This window comes from Gymnoscopelus microlampas (assembly GCF_963454915.1).
Source record: "Gymnoscopelus microlampas genome assembly, chromosome: 5".
NCBI lineage: Eukaryota > Metazoa > Chordata > Actinopteri > Myctophiformes > Myctophidae > Gymnoscopelus > Gymnoscopelus microlampas.
In genome coordinates this window covers 24647848-24670533 of record NC_139942.1, presented here as the reverse complement: position 1 = coordinate 24670533, position 22686 = coordinate 24647848, and the positions used below count along the sequence as shown (strand labels likewise).

Below are 22686 nucleotides of genomic sequence, written 5' to 3'. Positions count from 1 at the left end.
AGGTCCTTGAAATAAAAAAAAGTTTCAGAACCAATTTGCTAGACAGACATCAACACAGTATAGCTTTACTAGTTTCTGACCTGTGACCCCAGTGACTGAGGAAGGCTTTCCTTCAACGTTCCCCTTGATGGCCTGAACGGTGATCTGGTACTCAGTTCCTGGGTTCAGACCTGCAGGAAAACACACGCACGCACACGCACGCACACACACACACACACACACACACACACACACACACACACACACACACACGTGCGCGCACACGCACACGCACACGCACACAAAATGCAGTAGATGAGATTATATGATGCTGTATGATCTGGGATTAGACCACAGTATTCAGATGATTTGAAATGCACCTCGAGTTCCCATGGCACAGTGTGCGTGCGTGTGTGTGTGCGCATGTGTGCAATACTGTGTGTGTGCAGGAACTATGCCTGAAGACCAAAAGCCTAACATCTCCGTGGCCAAGGGGGGATTCCCTCTAGGCTTGTGTTTAAGATGTTTGGCTGTGACCCGGGTTGGACATGTAAGTTACATAAAAGTGTGTGTGTGCATGTGTGCCAGAGTATGCATGTGCATGTGCATGCGTGCAGGCAGGCGTGTTTGTGTGTGTGTGCGCATGTGTGTGCGTTTGTGTGGCCATATTCAGCCATGCATTGTGACTGTCCCATGCTGACCTACCCATTATAGTGTGTCTGGTGCGTGCCTCCTGGCTCATCTGTACATCCTGTTCCTCTTCCTGTCCTGCTGGGTCGATGTGGGTCAGTCTGAAGTGGTCCACGGACGCAGCAGGGTTCCTCCAGTCCACCTGGATGGAGTCCTCGGTCTGACCCACCACCATAATATCATCAATTGTCTCTGTGAGAGGAAAAGACAAAAGTCCAGTGTGAGTGATATTGTTTAGAGCTTGTAAGGTTTTGTGAATAAAACATTATTTTGACCAATCTGTATGGTGGAGTAGGCTATTATGATAAAACTAGCACAACTTTAGTGGTTGTAGTTGGTCTCAATGGTCTCCCTGCTCTTCTACTGAAAACTGGATCCTGTGGTCAGGTAGGTCCACTATTGGTATTGCATGAAGAAAAAATAATAATTAAATTAAATAAATAAAACAATACACCCTCTGGCTAAACAGGTTTTCTGTATTAGTTCAGCAGTAAAAGGTTTTTTTCAGAAAGTACATGTTCTAAATCACTGGTTCTCAACGTGGGGTGCGGGGACTCCCATGGGTCCTTGAAGGGGTTCCGGGGGTTCCGGGGGTTCCGGGGGTCCCCAGCTAAATGTTTATACGGTAGTTAGGAACCAAATGGACCATTACGGGTCTGTATCTCTGAGACTGTACAAATGGAACCAAATGGACCTGTGGTCCATTTGGTTCCATTGAGGCGACAGAATGGAGCTCTAGTGTTGTGGGATTTGAAGTCAATTTATATACAGTATCACATGCAGTCCTGACAGGGCTGGGAAGATTATTTTTGAAATATGTTCAATATTACTGATTAGCCTCTTTATTTAATTTAAGCAATACTCAGTAATAATCAGGTTATATTACTTTGATTAGTTCATCAAAGTAATATAACCTGACACATTATTGCATTATATAGCGTAATTTGATTATGTTTTGAATACTTTGTAAATAATAAAATAAAAATAATAAAATAAAATAATGTTATATTATATTCTTTTATTGGAATTGTTGTAACATGAAAATCACATCAAAGTATAACCAACAACTATAACAAGAAAAGACAATGACAGATAATGGTAAATGTTCCAGATGAGTTCAGTAAATAAATGTTTTAAACCAGAATAGTGCATTTACCCCCTAAAACAAGACGATACCCAAGAAAGTACTTACTTACAGTATGTATATTGTAGTTGTTTACTCTCAAGAATATTTTACTCAAAGTACATTTTTTTCTTCAATATAGCATCAATGAAGTTTGTCATGTTTTGATTTTCAGCAAAAGTATCAAAATGAACACAGAAGGCATTCTTTTCTGAGGACAAAACGTTTTCTAAGTTACCAACCGGCCTTGAAGTCTTTCCTGCCTGCATGCGCTTCCCTGATCTTTGCCCCTAAGATGCAAAAATGTAAAAGGCCTAGAGCATGGAAATATTATTGTTATATTTTTGAGGGAATACAGTAAGTAAGTGAATGTTTAGAGCACTCACTAGTGAAAATAAGACATACAGTATTAGGGAGGTGCATATTGCGGTGGATTTTTTGGGACTGGAGAGGCGTTGCCTCTATCTGACCTCACACAATTTCACAGTGGTCAGAACTTAATAGAAAAGATTCATAATATGTCAAGTATCTGCCTTCCATACGACACAACCTAGTATTACCCTTCACAAACAGCCAAAGATAATAGTAAGTGATACAGCTAGCAAGAGGCATGATGATTGGGTTGGGAAGGTTACTTTTGAAATGTATTGCATTACAGATTACTTATTACTCTCTTAAAGTTGTAATAAGTCAAATAAATGAATGTGTTAAACTAGGATATTGTATTATGCACCTCATAAGACCAGGCAATGTTCTTGGCTAGAACAACACATCATTACAAGAGTATTCACAGTTGTATACCGTCAAGAATCTTTAACTCAAAGTTCTTCTGTATAACATCAGAGAAGATTGTAATGTTTTGATTTAACCCAAGTATCAGAACAAACACAATCGGCATTCTAGTAAAAAATGTTTTCTACGTTTCATGGCATGCTACTCGCCTTCAAGTCTTTCCTGCCTGTCCTGTCCTTTGCCCCTAAGACGCAAAAATGTAATAGACGGACAAATGATTGTTGCCAGGCAGTTGGATTCACTATCCCAAGAGAAAGTCTTTGCAATTGAGACATTATCCCTGCCCATTGTCAGTGCTATCCTCCAAATGTTATTGTTTATTCGTATTTTTGTGGCTTGGACTAATCACGTAAATATATTTTTTTGATTATTACAGTTACATTTATTTTGTCATGATGGTAACTCTTTTGTCACTGTTGTTACATAATCCATTATTTCCCAACCCTGGCTGTACATATCATGAAGACAGTAGTAACCCATTACTCAAGCATGACTTTAGAACATTACAACTGCCAATATGGATACTAGCCCTTACTTCAACATAGGTCCATGTACCCGATGTAGGCTACAATGTAACAATGCCAAGACAAAAAGATACATTGTCCAAACAAAACAAAAAGAAATTGTACACACAGCTGGGAGTTTTTCTTTTTCTTTACTGCCAGCTGTGCTTTTCTGTTCAGGAAGGAGGAGAATACATAACCATTTGAATCAGATGATTGTTTAAAGTTGAAAGGCCTGTAAGCAGAGGAGAGACTGTCTCATGCTGTTAGCTCCTCACACAGCTAAATGTCAGATGATGCCATGTGTTCTCGTGCCAGTGGAGGAATGCCATGCTCTGTGTGGTTTGCTATGGCTAACCATAACCATACCACAGACTCAGTCTTTCCCTTTTTTCTGTATCTCATTTTCTGTCTCTCTCTCTCTCTCTCTCTCTCTGTCTCCTTCCGTCCCTCTCCTCCTTTCTCTTCCTTGCACTCTCTCTCCCCCGTTTTCTCTCTCTCCACATCTGTGAACGCCTGCAGCATCCATTAAATGTGTCTGTGTGGAGTCATTGCCTCGTAATTACAGACTAATGTAATTACCCTTAAATGTAATGGTAAATAAACTACAGCTTAATGAAACATTTAGAAAAGATGACAGCCTTCAGCTTGTTCATTGCCTTGTGAGCTGGCTTTTGCACAAAGGAAGTTACGGCAGATTGAGAGGGAAAGGTAAAGGGGAAAACATGTTTATCCCATGAGGGGGGCATGCACAAAGTGATCATGTATTAGTGAAGCTAATTGTTCATCCAAAGGCACCAGCAATAATATTTACTTTGAGGAAATGCCTGAACTTTGGACTTGTTCAATTGAATGCCATCTCTATTTTCTTTCTCCAACCCTCATTCAACCACTACACAGAAATATTTTCACATGTGCAAACAACAAAATGAGCAACTGAGGATAATGTTGGAAGCTCCTTGACATGAAAACAGGTCACAGGCTTAAGACAGTGTTCCTAAAGTTTGAGTATGCAATTAAATACTATCAACTCTGCCAAAACTTTGAATGCAATTGTGTAGTATAGCCATGATTTCTACAGCCATTTGCAACAAAAACACTTGTCTCTCTTCTCTATTGCAAAGTGTCCTAACAGGACACACCTGCTTAGTTGTTCCCCCGTGCCTTTCTCCTAAAATGGCTGCTTAATCCACAAATTCCCCACGTTTTAAGCTCATAGATGTCTCCTCCCTTCCCCCTAACACTCAGGTATAGGCTCACAACAACCATCCACATCCCAGATTACTTTCATCCTAAAATGTGACAGTTTAAGCCACAGAAAATCTCCTTTTAAATCCACCACGTCCCACCTACGCTCTTCCAAATGTTAACCTTTAACTGGTCACATCTGCCTTTTCTCCTGTTTTAAGACCAACAGACCACACCTGCTAATGTACTTATGAAACCACAGCCACATTTACAGTAAGTCCTCCATGTACTGTACTCTGCCCATTCCTCTTGAACGGCACTTTATTCTCTCAAGAAATGTGCCAGTTTAAACTGCAGACACACACATTCTAAAAGCTCCAGAACACGTCTACAGTCCTCTAGCTTGTAACTGTCGTGGAGTGTAGATTTGGTTTCAATTCTCTGCTGGTAGTTTTGATCTGTCCAAAGTTTGGTTCTCTATCCAAGAATGTCCATTAACGGTGTAATCCATACTTGAATAAAGGATTTTTGTAATATTCAGAGTGCTTCTGATGCTTTTTTATTTGTTTTCTTGACTGTCATCCAATACCATGGGCTTCCATTACAGGTGAGGTGGACAGTCCTTTTTTTGGACGGGACCAAGTATAGACCCCTAGGCCCTATGGGACCCCGGTCAACAAAGTATCACACGGTTCTGCCTGCTCACCTGTGGTGGCTTCTATGCTGTCCGCCTCACTCTTGACCTGCTTAATGACTGCATACACCTCCACGATGTAGGTGACCCCGGGTGTCAGATCTGTGATCAGGTAGGAGTTCTCTGCGTTGGACACTCTCACCTATAGGCAGAGCAACGCAGAGGGTTAAGACAACGTCTATACCACAGTGAATGAAGCTCTAGATGTGTGTTCTGTCACAAGGTACTTTAGAATGTACTTCCCTGATGCTTGAATGGGAATTCAACAGTGGTGGAAAAAGTAAAACATTTTTTTTACTTAAGTAAAAGCATCAATACTTCAATGTATTAAAAAAATGTAAATACTCAGTTACAAGTAAAAGTCCGGAATTTATTCATTGTAAAAGTACAATATTTGCCTCTGAGATGTAGTTGGAGTACAAGTAAAAGTACTGACAATTGGACTCCAGTGTACTCCAGTAAAATAAAAGTACCTCAGAATTGTACTTAAATCCGCCAATAGAAAATAGTCTTCTATTGGTGGATTCTCTTATTTTTAATTCTATTGACTCACCTCTTCCAGTGCACTGTCATCGCCCTTGGGCTGATACGTCAACACGTAGTACTCTGCCCCGCGCACCGACTCCCACTCCACTAGGAGAGACACCTCAGTCACCCGAACCAACTGCAGACCCTTAGGGCCCAGAACTGGGAGGAGGAGGGGAGAGGGGGAGAGGGGGAGAGAGGGAGAGAGAGAGAGAGAGAGAGAGAGAGAGAGAGAGGTTCATGAAGTTTGCATTATCTTTGGGACATACTATTTGATTGATTGATTGAAATTTTTATTAGGCAAAAAGAATGTAAAACAACACAGTTACATTTATAATGCTTTTGACTAAAAGGTCCGGCCAAAAAAGTCCTTGCGGGCTTGTTTCCATTGGGGTCCTTGAATTAATTTCATAGACATATATAGTAGCAACCAAACAGTTCAAAAAACAACATAAGAATACAGAGGGGAAAAAAAATATATACCATTATGTACAAAAAAGGTCATGGGAAAATAAAGAAATATATACAAAACAAAACATGATCAAAGTAAAAAAAAAAAAAAAAAAAAAAAAAAAAAAGTGTGTACAAAAAAGGGGGAGGGGGGGGGGGGTCGTCTGTCTACAGGGAAACTGGTACTAGCTCCTCTTTAGGCCTCCAGAAAGATGAGTTTTTAGGGCTGTTTTGAATGAGCCCAGCGAACTGCATTTTTTGAGGGATGGGGTTAGACTATTCCATTCCTTGGTGGCAGTGCTATAGAAGGAGAATTTGCCCATGTTTGTTTTATGGGTGGGTGTTACCAGATTGTTGTTTACGCTCCCTCTAGTTTTGTGACTGTGGGTGTCACTAACTTTTTCGAGGTACTTATACAGATATGCAGGTATAGGGGGCATTTCGGGCAAATCTGCATTTACAATTTTGAAGACCAGTCCCATTTTTAATTGTATAACCCTGTCTTCCACCCTGAGCCAGCCTAGGCTGGCAAAGTGAGTGGGAGAGAGGTGGGTCATGGGCCCCAGTCCGAGAAGTAGTCGAATCAGTTTGTTTTGGGAGGTTTGAAGCTTAGTCTTCAGTGACACTGAGGTGTTGGAGTACCAAGAGGAGCTAGCATAGTCAAAAAGGGGCTGAATCAGGGCCCCTGAGAGGGTCCTGAGTGCCTGAGGGTTGACAAAAGAGGAAACTCTGCCCATAAATCTGGTTCTCTGGTTTACTCCTTTGAACACCTTTGTTGCCATGCTTTCACCTGTCAGGTGTTTGTCAAGAATACATCCCAAATAGGTAATCTCTTCTTTGCTAGTGATGATTGTGTCATCGACTTTGACCTTGAAGTCATTTACCTTCATTTTACTGAGGGAATGTTTGGTCCCAAATAGGATGGATTCGGTTTTCCCAAGGTGTAGTGACAGTTTGTTATCGGTAAGCCAGGTACGGATTTTTGAGAGTTCAGAGCTGAGAGCTTCCTCGACTTGCAACTTGTCCTCTCCCGAAATCAGGAGTGCCGAGTCATCAGCGAACAGGAACAGTTTGCAGTTACAGGCAGCATTCATGTCGTTAATGTATAGAAGAAACAGTAACGGCCCTAGAATGCTGCCTTGAGGAACCCCGCAGCTCACCGGGAGGGATGAGGACATGGTTCCGTTGATGTCAACCACTTGTTCTCTACCCTCCAAGTAAGATCTCATCCAATTTAGTGATGTGCAATCAAAACCAATCGCCCTCAGCTTATCAAGTAGAATTTCGTGGTTTACAGTGTCAAATGCCTTTTGGAGGTCCAGCATGACCATGCCGCAGTATTTGCCCGAGTCTACCTCACGTTTGATGTGATCGGTCAAATACAGTAGGCATGTGTCAGTGGACACATGCCTACTATATAGTGTTCTCCACTACCTCCCACGGAGTACTGTGTTCCCTGTCGCCTGTTTCTGTCTATATTTCATTCTCCAACACACACGCACATTGTTTCCATTGTGGTGTCCTTCCTCAGTCCCCACACATACTGTACTATGCGGCACACAATGAAGTACTGAAATGTTTACGTTCTTGTTCTCTCATCTTAAACTAATTTTCACACCTTCTCTCATTTCTTTCACCTCCCTTCGGGGGGGCGGGGGGGGGGGGGTTGCAGTGTGTGAGAATTGCACGATTATGAAGTTTGACGTTTCTTCGAGAACCTGAGATGGAAACCTGACGACGATATTGCTTTTTCTGTGGTTACGCTTATGACACCATGCCAGTAACCCCTCAGTCTGGATGATGGAAAAAATATGTGTGTGTGTATGTTGGGGTGGGATGGATGGGTGGGTGGATGGATGGGTGGGCGGTAGTGGTGGTAGTGGTGGTGGTGGTAGGGCTAAAATCACACAAACACTAGCATCCCTATTCTGAGCGTCTCATAACAGGCGAACGTTCTGTGAGAATAGCCAATCTATCGATCAGCTTTTTAGATATAATAGGAGGGAGCATAAAGTACAGACCCCTGGGGGGGGGGGGGTCTATAAGTGCCCTCTAAGTGGTTAAGATCAGGTATAAAGCTAAATTTGGAGTTCAATAGCAAAACATGAGTCGGAGTAAGGAGACGGCAAGTCAGCAATGTTGGGGAGCGAAACTTTCCACGAGCAGAGGTAAAATTCAGTGGTTGTGTATGACATAGTGAAATAAATCTGCTTAGGCTGTGGTGGACTCTGGACTCATAAGAACAAAAGCACAATGGAGGCCACTCTGGGAGCGAGCATGTCAAATGGGTGCTAACGGCATCACCGACCACACTTAGCAGGAAAGAATGCACATCGGGTTTGGACATTGTTCCATGTGGCAAAGTCAGAAAACTTAATGTTTCCTGAAATTTCGGCGGGAGCTTTTCCATGCAGCAGCGGTTAATACCCCCCTGTCGCTCCCGTTTTGCACCGGGCGCGACAAATAACAATCTATCGCCTTAAACTGTATTTCAAGTGAGCCGCTGGGACAAATCATTTCAATAATATAAGCTGGGAAAAGTCGACGCGAGTGGAATTTTGTGTCGTCCCTGATTGAGGCTGAGGGAAGCGGAACATTATTAACATGAAAAAGAAAATGTGCCTGATTAAACATGGCATGACTTGAAAAGAACATTGTCAGGACAAATGAAACGGACTTCAATCGAATGGCCTAAAAATACATTTAAACGTTTGATCGTTTGAACCTAAGGCACTTAAGATTATTCACTCACACTGCAAAATCACGGGTGTTATAAACTCTGAGAACTCTCAGAATGAAATTAACACTGAGGACTTTACAGTGCAGCAAGCATATGGATCCAGTTCACTTCACAATGTGATTCAGCACTGAAAATGTGACCAAAATCTGGCTTACTGTTTGAGGGGCATTTCAGTGGCTGCATTGTCCTTGAATGACGGAACGAAAACAATTGAAAGCCACCCCGAAAGCACGCGTAAAATCAACGCTAAAACCACAGCATCTGCACCTCTTTGAAGTAGATTTCATAAATCCACTAAACCCACCAAAGGAACTCCTGTTGGATTAGGTCACTAAACGGGCCTTTGATAATTTATCATCATGAAATGACTGATATTATCTCACACATACTGTAGGCAAACTATTACTATTGTTAAAGCGCTGCAAAATGACAACATCTGCCTTTGATATTAAGTACAGGAAAACGGCATCAGACCATTACTGCTAAGATTACAGAGGGAAACTGAGTTTGACCTAAAGAAGCATTCAGCATCACTTCTACACTCCTATTAATGTCATCGCCTGGGTGGAAGATTGACAGCCATCACTGTATGTTGACATGGACACGGGCCACATAAAACTAATAAATCCTAGTCTTTTTTGTTTTTTCTTCACATTTTTGCTACTTTTTCTTCTGTTTTACTTACTACTGTTATCGCTAACACCTAAAATCAACACAATGTATCTTTTCCTTAGCTCCGTCTATCCCTGCCTCCTTCTTTCCCTTCCGTTTCCACCCACACTGTGCCACTGTTGCTGTTGGAACCCGGTCAACAGCTTCCACATGCACACGTAGGTGTAAACTCAGCTCCATATGCCTCTGCAGATCTACAGTATAAGCACAGCCAGGGGAGCCTGGACCTCCATCAGGAGATTGTGATACTGTAACTGATCTGCTTCAGGGCCTTGTTCTAGTCTGTCCAGTCCACACACACATAATTAGAACTTCAAAAATATTTGTATGAATATGAGTTTCAGGCTGATAGATCAAATCTAGATTTGTCTGTATCTGTGAACAAGTGGGCTGGACTGTGTTCTGCAAACATCATCAAAAAAAGGCAAATAATATCAATGTTACCACATTTAGTACATGTAGTGCATGTTTAGAAATACATCTGGTGAATCTCTGCCTCGTTCATATGGAGTCAAATTTAACTTTAACTTTAATAGAATAACTTCACTTTTTCTTCACTTTCTGAGCCAAGTAGGCAACATCTAAATCTCCCAGGCTTTGAACGTGAAGTGTGAACCTGATAGGCCAAGCTGTGAAAAAATGCCATGCTGCTGCTTGTTGTTCTGTTTCTTCGCAATGAACAACCCACTGTATGGTACGAAAGTGCACGCTGCTCCCCAGGTGGTGCTGAGAGTGCAGAAACATTATAGGTAGTGATGATTCAGAAGGGCCTGCAAGTGGGCTCTGTTATGTTTGTGTGGTACATGTCTGATGTCATATATCGTCAGGGCGGTCAGCAGTGACCCTGGGGGGAAGCCCACAAATCCACCCTCGTAGGAGGCAGCGGCAGAAATAGCTGTGTGAGAGATGTCGTGAATTCCTGAGCAGTAGGTCACTATGACCATTTGTATAACAGTCGTAACTCTTTGAACCGTAAGACCATAGAGGTCATTTTAGCGAGGCCCTGAAAATGCATGGGTCAAATATATATTTTCTTACAGATTTGTATTTATTTATTTAGCCGAGATTATATGTAGGTAACATCAGGGATCAGTGTCTGTACATTTTATGGGTCCGTTGAGCTACTTTTAGCATCTGTGTTTGTCATAAGATAAAGAATTGGGGTTCTGTGTATGTTTCCAGCAGGCTGAACAAAGGTGTTTGGAAGTGAATGAAGGTTTATCTCCAGTTTCATAAGGAACAGTTTTAGAGTAATTCCGGGCCCTAGAGGATACAACCCTGGGCTCTGGATAAATAATTCATAAAAATATGGGTGACATAATGGTCTTCAGGGGACCAAGCTCTTATGAAAAAATAAAGGTAATATTTTTGGGCTAAAGTTCCCTGAGTATTATATAGCCTTAACAATTTGAATGTAAAGTTTCCACTAGGGCCTGGCTGCAATGTTGAACATCTAGTAAATGGTCCCATACATAAGTAATAATGATTCTTTACTGCTCTCCATAAAGTCTACTAAGAATTTGGTCAGCTTGTGTAGCTCATTGTACCGTCATGCTCACAGTATCCCATGAACATATACAAATTGTACTTTTAATCCATCTGAAACTCAGGGACACAGTCTATTTGCATAGCTCAGGGGTTTGAAATGTTCCATGCCAAGGACCCCCAAATACCCAGCATCTGGATGTGCCCCCCCCTATTGTGCAATGGCTTATAAAACTAACTAACTAATGACTTAATTAATTAATCTATACATAAATAACGTTTTTGAAGTCGGTCAGTCAGACGGTTCTCCAGATACGTGAACTACAGACAGATGGACACATGGACAGAGATTTCATGCATTTATAGTAGGCTTATTATTATTATTCATTTTCCTCTCCTTTTCCTCCTGGCATCCCCTGGTGGCCCACTTCGAAAACCACCGGCATATAGCTTACCCAGAGAGCAGTCATCCCCAAAGAAGCCTTCCTCACAGATGCACTGGCCGTCCACACACCGGCCGTTCCCGACACAGTCATTCAGACACCTCTGGACGCCGCAGTCCTCGCCGGTGAAGTGTGAGAAACACACACACCTTCCATCCACACAGTGTCCCTTATCATTGCAGTTGTTCGGACACAGCAGTTCGCTGCAGTCGTGTCCAGTGAAGCCCTGGTGGCACACGCACTTGCCGTCTACGCACCGACCGTTGTCGTTGCAGTCGTCTGGGCAGGCGGACACGGAACAGTCTGGGCCTTCCCAGCCTGCATCACACTGACAGCTGCACGTTTCGTGGGAGTAGGTACCATGGCCGCTACAGCTCGTGTCCACACCTGGAGGGAGGTGAGGATGACAAGAGCATGTGTGGAAAGGTGGTGGGATAGAATAGAACTGAACAGGGGAATACTCTATTATAACCAAGTGGAAATTACAAGAAACAAAGGTGGCAAAATACACAACAGAGCTTCAAACTCACATGCCATTAGAATGTAGAAATACATTGTGTGCAAAGTTAACATTTTGGCTTGAGGTTGGCACTAGAGTAAACAACGACCTCACTCAAATGGTTAAGGTTCATCCTCCAGGGAGCATGAATGTGCTCCGGATGTTTAATGACATTCAGGCCATTGGATTTTGAGAACAGGGAAGGGAACATATTGGACTCAGGGTGGAGGAAAGGCCATGATGACCAAAATAAGTAAGGTTCATCCTCTGGGGAGCATGACGGTGCACAGTGAATCCAGCCAGTAGATTGTTTGAGACCACAGTGTTGGACAAACTGACACTGACATCCTTAGAGCCCTGTTGCTACCAGATATTGGTACATATACAAGGTAATAATTAACTGAACCAGTGTATAGCTAATATTATACATAATCATGACACATGCAGCCTACCTCCACTCCCGCAGCATCCTTGGCTACACTGGGTCTTCAGATAATTGACCTCTTCTTCCAGACCGTTGACTCTGTACAACAGAGACTTGAAGCTCTCTGACTCCCCACAGTCACACTGGGGCATACGGAGTCTGATGTTATGGCTGAAGACAACATTCTCTCCATCCACAGTGGTTACCACACCTGTCTGATCTACAGAATGGAACAAAACACAGACGGATCTAATAAGAAACGAGCCATTTGGTGTCCGGCAAAGGTCCAGGTTAAGAAAATATGGTTATTTTTCTGTCTTGACTCCACTGGTCACAATGGACATCAAACGTTTTCAAGGAGACAATGTCAGCCATCAAGGACAGTATGAAAACAGAAACATAAAAATGGAATGTGTATCAAAGGACATAATATATTATACATAATATATGACAGCTCAATGTAAGGCGATTCTGAATTTACTCAATCTTAATTTACTCAATCTTATTGAAAATGACATTTTATTGCGCTCATGAATTACATTAGCACCAGTTATTGCATACAATCACACACACACAGTTGATTATTCTGTTATTACTACAAAGCTTGGTTGAACGCTCAATTACAGAATGTCTGTTATTTCACGATAACAGGCCGCTGCTCTGCCTCTGTTTACTTTGCAATGGAAGTGGAAACTTGCAAGCGAATAAGCTTGATTAATACAGTAATCGTAAGTAGCAGTCTAATAAGAGGGATAAAATACAGCTTTGAGACCGCCTGCCTCGCATCGTGGCCCTGCATAACCCTGGCTGGGTTTTAAAAAAATGACCGGCTCACTGTTGATTATCCATTACATAAAACCTTTTAAATAAAGACCAGGTCATAATGAATTACCATACATTAACATTCACACTCTCATTCTTATTGTCCCCATCATTCTGACCTTGTGCTTGGTCCTTGGATGGGAGACTCTCTACTTTACAGCTGGAAGTCCCTGGCGCGTCAATCTTGTAGACATGGCTGAAGGTGACTCCCTTCTCCGAGGGTGCTGCGGAGGCTGGTACGTTCTCAGCAGAGCTGAGCAGAGTGACGATGTATAGTAGGCCGCCCAACAGGTACAGGGCCCTCCAGTGCAGTCTAGAGGTCATGTCTGTATAGGGATGGGGAAGAGAATATAGGGAAGATGCTTTACTTTTTAATGTGAACATTCACCCTTAATCTTGTTAAACATCCCTCCCAGACAGAAACACATGCGGATGAAACCCTTTCATATTCATGGTCCTCGGTGGGTTCCGTGTGATGTAAATGACAGGGATGAGTGGTCAATAAACAACCAAAAGTTACCATAAACTATTAATTTAAGAAAAAAACAAAGGTGGCATTGAGATCAGAACAAAACCTCCTTATTACAGATCCAAGGTAGCATGACATGACTCGCTCTACTGAGGGATTAAAAAAAAAATGCCCCCCGCCTCTTTAAAATGCCATTCTGCCTTTATGAATTTCTTTTTTATAAATCGCACCTTCAGCATTAAACCTGCAAACCCGTACGGCTTAGTCTTTATGAGTCCAAGTGAATCTTTTCCAGACATCATTTATAGACGTCTGAAGACAGAAATACAACCGGATGATGAATAGGTTATATTACGTTCAGCCAGGCAGGCCACTGTATGTTTAAACTGGGGAAACATGATGTCAGCGAGGCGTGCACTTAAGTAGGCCTATACAGTATGTGTGCATATGCATGTGTGCATGCATACATACATCTGTGTGTGCCTGAGCTAATGAGTGGGACTTGTGCCCCAGTAGAGCTGCAGAAAGTGAGCAGTCACTTTGCCAAAAGCTCTCTTCTTTCAAACCTTTAATTGTGCTCAGTCGGGCGTTAGGGAACCTCAAAGAGCACGGAAATGTGTCCTCAAAAGATGATGTCATCGTGCCTGATGACGGTGATGTCATCTGACCAGAGACCTTCCCCATGACTTCCTCAGGGAAGCCAAATTACATGCTATCAAAATAATTGGCTTGATATAATCATAAAAAATGCTTTTTTAGACTTGATCAGAAAGTGACCCATTCACCAACCATGTCACAATTAGACACTCTGGTGTAAAATGGATTCTCAGCATCTGTAACTTTAGCAGAGGGAAGATCTGATCCAACTGTCTGAACTTGTGCGGTCTATGGGAAAACATAGAGTGACTTTAAGGCTGGTAATAAATTGAAGGGTACCTACCACTAGCCTGGCATCGCCAGCCAGACCAACTGAGCTTTAACATTCTTCTGGTTCCCAGGCTAGCCTAGCTACCACACTAACTGCAGAGTAATACTGTACAGAGCAATTCAGTGCATACTGTACTGTAGCCTAATAATTCTACCAAAGGTAGAAGTGGCACTAGGGTAATAAGCTAACTAAATCCGGCAACCCCCTTTGATAATTGGTCTAGTCAATCTGACCAGGTCAGATACAGGTACAGTCTTAAGGGCTAAAACACAGCTTTCCTAGACAACCTTCTTTTTTCCACAAGGATATAAATGTGTGTGTACAGGTGAGACTTAACCATGGCAACTAGAAAAGCTGGGGAATGTCTTTATACTTTCAATTCTGAACCCAACAAAACAGTTTGCTCAGACTTTGCTTACCTAACACATCTTTGAACTTATTTGTTCCCCTTTTGAAGGGTCAAAATTAGCCAGTTGGAAAGCTCCGACATGAAAACATGGCTCACTGCGCATCAAAGAGTAGAAAAGCAGATGGGGGAAAACACAGACACAAATGGAACCCAAGGATCCCACTGGACACAGCGTGAGTATTGGCCAGAACATAAAAACGTCGACAAGCAAATCTTAAAACTGCAAATCTTCCAGGTGCCATAGTGCTACCGCTATCACATTAGCAGTGTCTCCCTGAGGGGCGCTCAAAGACACCAGAGTGCCTGACATTTTGAGTTGTATATGGAGACTGCAGAAAACCTGAATGAGTGACATTTTTAATGGCTAATGGAAAGCTTCCTCGAAGACTCCATCGGATGCAATTTTCTCTCAGTAAAATAAACATGAAGCATCCTCCCAGCCATTCATACTGGAAATATTTCAAATAGCTGCGCGATTCTGAAGAGTCTCCAGAATCATTTTGGTTTAGTAAGATTACACTGATCTATAATTAGTGTGCGCACTGTGTAGAAGCTTTCCAAACTCAACATGTATCATTCTTGTTTGCTTATTTTAGTTGTTTGTTTAACTGCCCACACCACAGATCCAAGCTATGATATCATAGGCATATTGCAATACGGACCCTTTGAACCCCATACAGTGGCCTTAATTAGAGTTTATGTGATTTATCAGGCGCCAGGATATACATTGAAAAAGAAAGAAAGAAAAAAAAGAGAAAAAACAGAGAGAGAGAATGTCATGGAAATTGAGAGAGAGAGACATAACAATGACTTTTTATACTGTAAGTGAGGTGGAAGGAGAGCGAGAGAGAGTGAAAATAATGGAGAGTGAGGGGCAATCAATGGCAGCCCAGCACTGGGCCACATCACAGGCCCTGCATTAGCCTTGTGGGATGGCACAGTGCGCTGGCACACAGGGATGCTTAAAGGACCTGTTTATTGCTCCCAAATTCTGTCAAATGTTCATTTGATGCTCGCTGTTTTCAGCTGCCTTTATTTGTCTTGGAGGAAACACCAGCTTCACTTTCCAAACACAGCAGAGAGACTCCTAAGAATGTCCTGTTGTGGAACAGAGGGAGACACCGAGTGATGAATGGATATAGAGGGAGGCATAAAAGTTAGGTTTGAGAAACTGTAACAGGGCCTTCTAAGACGTATGGATAGATGGATGGATGGATGGACGGATGGGTGGATGGATGGAGTGATCAATCGATCAAGCAGGGCTATGCATAATGACAAATGAGGCAGAGCAGCGACATCCTGTGTTTGGAACATTGAAAGGATGGGCAGGTTTAGGAATAGAGAAATGCCAAGAACGTCATACTATTTGTTTTTCTTTATTTCTTCACCCCTTTTGATGTCTTTACCTCACCCACTTTCAGAGCTGTCAGATACCAGCATTCACCCCTGTCAAGACACTATAATGGCGTCTCTCCACACAACCTCCATACAGATAGTATTTCATACTGCCTCTCAAAGCACACAAGTAAAATTCAGCATGTCCATAAACATGCTTGAAAATTCCCACCTGACAGTAACTTCTCTGCCTCAAAGCAGAGCTACGTCAATGAGCCTGTAAAATGCTTAGGCCTGTACTTTATCCACTGCTTCTGTGTGGGCACTCTTTTGTAACTGTCTGTGTGTGTGTGTGCATGTGTGTTCCTTGTATTTTATAGCTTACAGAAGAACAGCTTCTAAACACCCAGAAACAATACTGTCTGGATCCTCAGACAGACACCTTTCACTCAAGACGTCTGAACGACATTATGTGCGTGCGTGCGTGCGTGCGTGCGTGTTCCACAGCCCTTCAACCAAGCCCCCAGAACCCACTGGTTTCATTGACGCCAAATGGACATGCTGGCCATTCATGGTACTGCAGCTTAGGGGCCTCAACATGAACGAGCGAAAACGGTTTCGACCAATGGGCTCGACTCACGAGCATGCGCACGAGCTTGCGCACGGGGCTGCGTGCTTCTGTGACGCAAAACGCGTCACAGGAGTGACGTATTGGGCCCAAAATAGGCCTCGCCCACCACATTTCACAACTCGGAAGAAGGGGTGATTTAGGCCCATGCGCTGGGTGAGCAACTCAATGCAAGTGGATGGGAGGAGATTTCGGGTGCCCTCTCTATTATTTTTAACTCTATGCCTTCAACAGGGGTCCAGTTATTTTGGTCATCAGCTGCAGCTGACCAAATGGTCAGCCAACTGGTCCCTTGTTTCTACCCATGTTACCACCCCTGAATCTAATTCCAGATTTATATTTGTTTGTCCATTGTGTCGCATATGCCATAGAATAGAAAAAATAGAACAGAGAATAGAATAATGTTGATTGGATGTGGATGAGTGGATCCATCTTTTGGTAACTGTGATCATGCCTTAGTTCTCAGTTGGGGCGTAGCCTCCATAGACATAGGGCTATCACATTAGAAGCCGCATTGGCTGCTGGATCTATACGTCAGCATTGCCGCCATGGTGGATGGGGCACAGGCTGCACCACAATTGGCAAACTGACCACTCATGAATTACAGAGAGGCAACTCAGGAAAAAAAGCTGTGCAAAACCAGTCTGTTCCGAGGGTTTGAGCTCCCATGACACTCACAGCAATAACAAACCCCCTGTTCCTATGCCAGGAAGACATACATGGAGTTGCAATTACATTTATATTATGATTTATGCTGTGCAAAACAGTTCCTTTTACGAGGGTTTTAGCTCCCATTCCCCTGTTTTGTAAAAGAAGAGCATAGTCTTGAAAAAAGCAGAAACTTGAACATCAGGTAGAGCCTGGAGCATTTCTTTGTGTTTTGAATGATTTTCCTGTATCTCCCTCCTTTTTTTTTTACACAGGCCATGGATCTTTTCTTTTCCCTTTGTTTTCTTGAGGGAGGATGAACATGCCATAGCTTCTCAAAATCTCAAAAAGCCCCTGAGTATTGCATATAGTATCAGACTGTGGTGCTGTTTAGTATTAATGGTGCTTTTCATAGCATATTTATAAGAGGAAGAAAGGACTTAAATGTCTCAACCACTTAGATGTCCATGTTTGAATCAATATCATATATACTCATGCAAAATTGTGAGTAATTACATAATATATACAACATTATTATATGTGCATTTATTATACATACTGTATGTATATATTTGTATTTATTATATGTTTATACAGTATCTGTATGTTATTATAACATTTGTATTATATTAATACAATAATATTATAATATACTCAAAATACACCTTATTGCATTTACAGGCTACAAATAATAGTATGCTATATTGTTTTACTACTACTTGAACTACATCCACCTCATAAGTTATTCAGTTCATGTAAGCCTACATGAACTAGCTACCTCTTTCTATCATGTCACGCATCACACCAACCGGACAAATTGGCAAAGTGGTCAATGCGGCGTCTACTTTGCATAATACAGTATGTCTTTGGTAGTCAAAGAAACAGCGGTAGGAAGGAATCAACAAAAAGGCAAAAATAGAGAGGAGACAAGGGGAAGGAAAGGTCAGACTGCGTGCAGATCCCCCATCCTCTCCTGAGAGTCATTAACCATCAGACAAAAGGCCGACTGTTCCACCAGGTTTCAGCTCCAGAGGAGCCTCATTGGACCAAAGCGACGAGCCCTGAGATGAGAGCAGGAGGAGAGGAAGAAAGAGCCGGCGAATGTGGAAAAAGATGCGGGGTACCACAGGGTCTCGGGGCGGTAGGTCGCGCATTTATGTGCGGTTGCAACCCCCGCAGACGCTTGTTGAATTTTCCCTCCCTCGCCTGCAGCTTGCAGGCAGACAGGGAAACGAGAGCGACGTAGAAGCTGAAAGCAATTATCGTGGGAGAGCAGGGCTTACATGTGCACGCTCCTGTCTGCCTCCGATGCCAGCGAGCAGACCTTGATAAGGGCCCAGTCGTGATCATATTATAGACATGCCCGTTTCCCGCTGACATTGGATGGAAACCCGGTTTTCCGGAAAAGGAAATCCAGTGAGCTTTTGGTGTAATAATAAATCGGACCTATTTTCAGACAACCACGCATTTTGAAGTTCTGTGCCCAGAGGGTCATGAATTTTTTTCTAGACATAAAGGGCTGCTTAAACTTTCAATTTGAGCTATAAAACAGTAAAACTTAAGTTGGGAGGTTTTTCATTCAGCAGCCACATTATGCAAGCCTAACATTTTATAAACCTCACATTTTGGGTTGCGGGGCAACAGCAAGACTCTCTCTTTTTCAGTCTCATCACACACACACACACACACACACACACACACACACACACACACACACACACACACACACACACACACACACACACACACACACACACACACACACACACACACACACACACACACACACACACACACACACACACACACACACACACACACACACACACACACACACCCTCTCTTCATCGGTCTTATACAGCTCTCCGTCTCCTGTCTCTCTGTCTGTGTCTCCGAGGCTGTGGGCCTACATCTGCAGTTCATTTCGCCAAGGCTTCTGTGTAATCCCTGAGCCAGCACAGTAGCATTAGAGGTAAGACCAGTGGGTCAGCCGTGACGGCCGTCCTGTGAGACTAACGGGACTCCGGCAGATAGCTATTAACTATGAAAATGAGTCCTCATGAAGGGAAACGCTGCTGACAGCTTTAGTCACGGAAAACACCATATTTTGATATTCACTGACACACGGTTTGTTTGATGAGGCAGTCGGTGGTGATCTGGAATAGCCTTGCAGCACCGTACCGCCAGCTTGGTGTACAAATCATAAATATTAACCTGAACAACTTCCTGCCAGCGCTGGAAACCACACGGACTGCAGGGATCTATGAAGTCATACCTCCATGCAAGCTGGACCTGCTCCATTAACTGCTCCAGTAATGAGAGATGGCCAGATGCTATGTTTGTCTGCCTGTTTTACATCGACAGTAGATGTGCTTAAAGTGCAGAACCACTGTAACCACTATAATCAACAGGGGTGGGTTATAACTGCACCATCAGCCCAATATTTTTAAAGGTACCCTCATTACCACCGTATTCTCAGATAATGTGTTTATTTTAGCATCAATGTCATAACAAATTATTGTTCACCAATGAACTGTCTGACTCCCGGAGTAGTAACATACTACAAAACAGATCTATGTATCATCTATAAAAGGAAATCATTGGCCTATAAATAGCATGCCAAAAAAGATCTGGCCTTTACAACTTCTCACAAGCCCATCTGAGGAGGAGTATAAACTAGAAGCGCTAACTGGGAATCATTTACCTGTCACACTCATAAACAACACCAAGAATTACAACCCTGAAACATTCGTCAAGTACCAGCAGTCAACCTGAAGATTCAGTTAGGATTCTCTGCCTGCTGCTTGACAGACAGGGGGCGAGGACTGCTCCATTCATGCCTGACTACCCACCAGATCACCAGACAGACAGACAGACAGACAGACAGACAGAGAGAGAGAGAGAGAGAGACAGACAGACAGACAGACAGACAGACAGACAGACAGACAGACAGACAGACAGACAGACAGACAGAGAGAAAGAGAGAGAGAAAGATCTTTGACAGCTAGGGTTACTTGAGGAAGAGACAGGGGGGGGGGGGGGTTCAGTGACACTGGCAAAAGATGAAGTTAACAAAGGACAGAGTTTAAAGACAAGTGAAGAGTTTAGACAGGGGAAAGAGAAATAAACGAGAGAGGAATGAAAAATAAAGTCGAGACAGTTGAGGGAATGGAAGCTGAGCGAGAGAGAAACAGGCAAGAAGAGAGGAAACGATGAAGTGTAACTACTTCCTTTACACCGACCATTCCAGGACATTTGGAAATAAACAAGAGGGGGGAGTTCAGTTGCAGAGTGATATATCTGATGCCTCTGACTTGAAGTCTATAAATCATCCTCACTGTTTACATTTACGAAAACATGCTCAACTACAAGACAAGTGTCTCTGTTGACAGTTGTGTTGTGAGTGATTCATGTTAAACTGTAAGATCCTGGCCCAACAAGTCCAAGAAAGAAAAAAAAAAGAAAAGAAAAAAAGACAAAAGAAAAGTGTCAATAATGTTTCATTTATATTCTGCCTGAGAATTCAACTACATTTTTTTTTCTCATAAAACAAAACTTTCTAGCAGATGTGTTGGGTCATTTAACAAAATGCTCTCGCTGCTGCTCTGATATCAGCATTAACTTCCCTGACAAATAACTCAATGCAAAATCTTTAAATAAAAAGCTAAAAGTTGCCTTACCCTTGCTGCTTCTGTTACTTTATCTTCTTCTCCTTGTCTGTCTGTCTCTCTCTCCTCTGAAAGACTCTCTCCCTCTGCCACCTGTTGACAAGGCCAATAATCTGGAGACCCCTGCTCTATACTTCCCCCTTCTCTCTCTCTCTCTCTCTCTCTCTCTCTCTCTCTCTCTCTCTCTCTCTCTCTCTCTCTCTCTCTCTCTCTCTCTCTCTCTCTCTCTCTCTCTCTCTCTCTCTCTCTCTCTCTCTCTCTCTCTCTCTCTCTCTCTCTCTCTCTCTCTCTCTCTCTCTCTCTCTCTCTCTCTCTCTCTCTCTCTCTCTCTCTCTCTCTCTCTCTCTCTCTCTCTCTCTCTCTCCCACACAACCCATCACTCTCTTTCCCGAGGCCGCCTCCCTCCTCTCCCACAACTTGTTAAAACTCCTCACAAATGTCCACAGGCCAATGGGCAGCTCGTTTGGGAGTGTCTCCTGTCCTCCTCTGCTCAAAGGGATGATATAGAGTTCCAGAGAGGGAGAAGCAGATGAGGAGAGAGAGGTAGAGATGGAGTTGTTTCCCTTCTTTCTCTCTCTCTCTCTCTCTCTCTCTCTCTCTCTGAGTAAATCATCTTCTTCAAACGTGCTTCCTAGAACACATACTCCCATACTTCAATCCCCTTCAACTCTGTCTCACACTCTTCTCTGTTCTCTCCTCCTCTCCATCTGTTTCACTTTCTTTCTGTCCCTCTCTCTCTCCAGCTTTCCTCTGTAACCCATACACTTTTCTTCTCACCTTTTTTTGTTTTAAAACTTCACGAAGGTCTCCCCCGCCTATACATTTCCTGTTACAGTAGCAGGAGAGGAGGATATTAATCTCTTTTGCAGAGGGAGCAGGGACTTGTACATATGGCAGCTGGAGAGAGGTTGAATTTAAGGTATACTTGCTGGAGCCAAGAAAAACCTGCAATTGATTCACGTTCAGAGCAGGAGGGGGAGGGGTGGGGGGCTGTTATCTGACCAAATCTTAACCATCTTTCACTTTCCAAAACCCAAATGGTGCACTTAGTGGTTTAATTGAGGACATAATGATTGGAATCCAGGCCCCAGTTTCAGTTAAGCCAAAATGACAGCAGTACTGAATTGCAGAATTCAACCGGTCAAATGGACTGACCTGCTGAGAGAACGAGACAAAAGGAGGAAACAAAAAGAAAGACAAGAGTGCTCATCAGAAAGAGAAAGACAAATACAATATGGGGGTATGGGGTTTGGTATCCCCCCTGGAGAGGATTTATCCAAAGTCATTCAATCATTTGATGGTTAACAGATCAACCCAAAACCTCAAAGAAGAACAGAAGTCTTGATTTGATTTGCGGTCTGTGCATTGTTCTTTGTGAAATACTCTCACATTGGCTTCCTGAAGACAGGGAAGCACAGGGAAGCAGAGAGAAGCAGCAGGCCAACTCACTGAAGTCCAGATACAAGCCACAGATCCGGTTGCCATCCAAAACCCTTAAACTGTGAAGCACAAAGACAGCTGAACTATTGCTCTTTGTCATCTCAGCATTATGTGCTTCAGTGCAAACACGCT

At 42.9% G+C, this 22686-nt stretch overlaps 1 protein-coding gene across 7 annotated transcripts in view; it reads right to left on the bottom strand.

Moving 5' to 3' along the window:
* Positions 1-21264, bottom strand: part of tnn (tenascin N) — a 52576-nt gene extending 31312 nt beyond the window's left edge. For all 7 annotated transcript variants that reach the window (XM_084057787.1, XM_084057789.1, XM_084057792.1 and 4 more), the window contains exons 1-8: positions 21127-21264; positions 13149-13355; positions 12236-12427; positions 11297-11671; positions 5523-5656; positions 4982-5111; positions 685-861; positions 81-170 (exon numbers count right to left, since the gene is read on the bottom strand). In XM_084057787.1, the coding sequence (XP_083913913.1) occupies positions 81-170; positions 685-861; positions 4982-5111; positions 5523-5656; positions 11297-11671; positions 12236-12427; positions 13149-13353 (1303 nt within the window). In that variant the 5' untranslated portion in view covers positions 13354-13355; positions 21127-21264. The remainder of the gene's footprint in view (positions 1-80; positions 171-684; positions 862-4981; positions 5112-5522; positions 5657-11296; positions 11672-12235; positions 12428-13148; positions 13356-21126) is intronic.
* Between the last annotated feature and the right edge of the window lie 1422 nt (positions 21265-22686).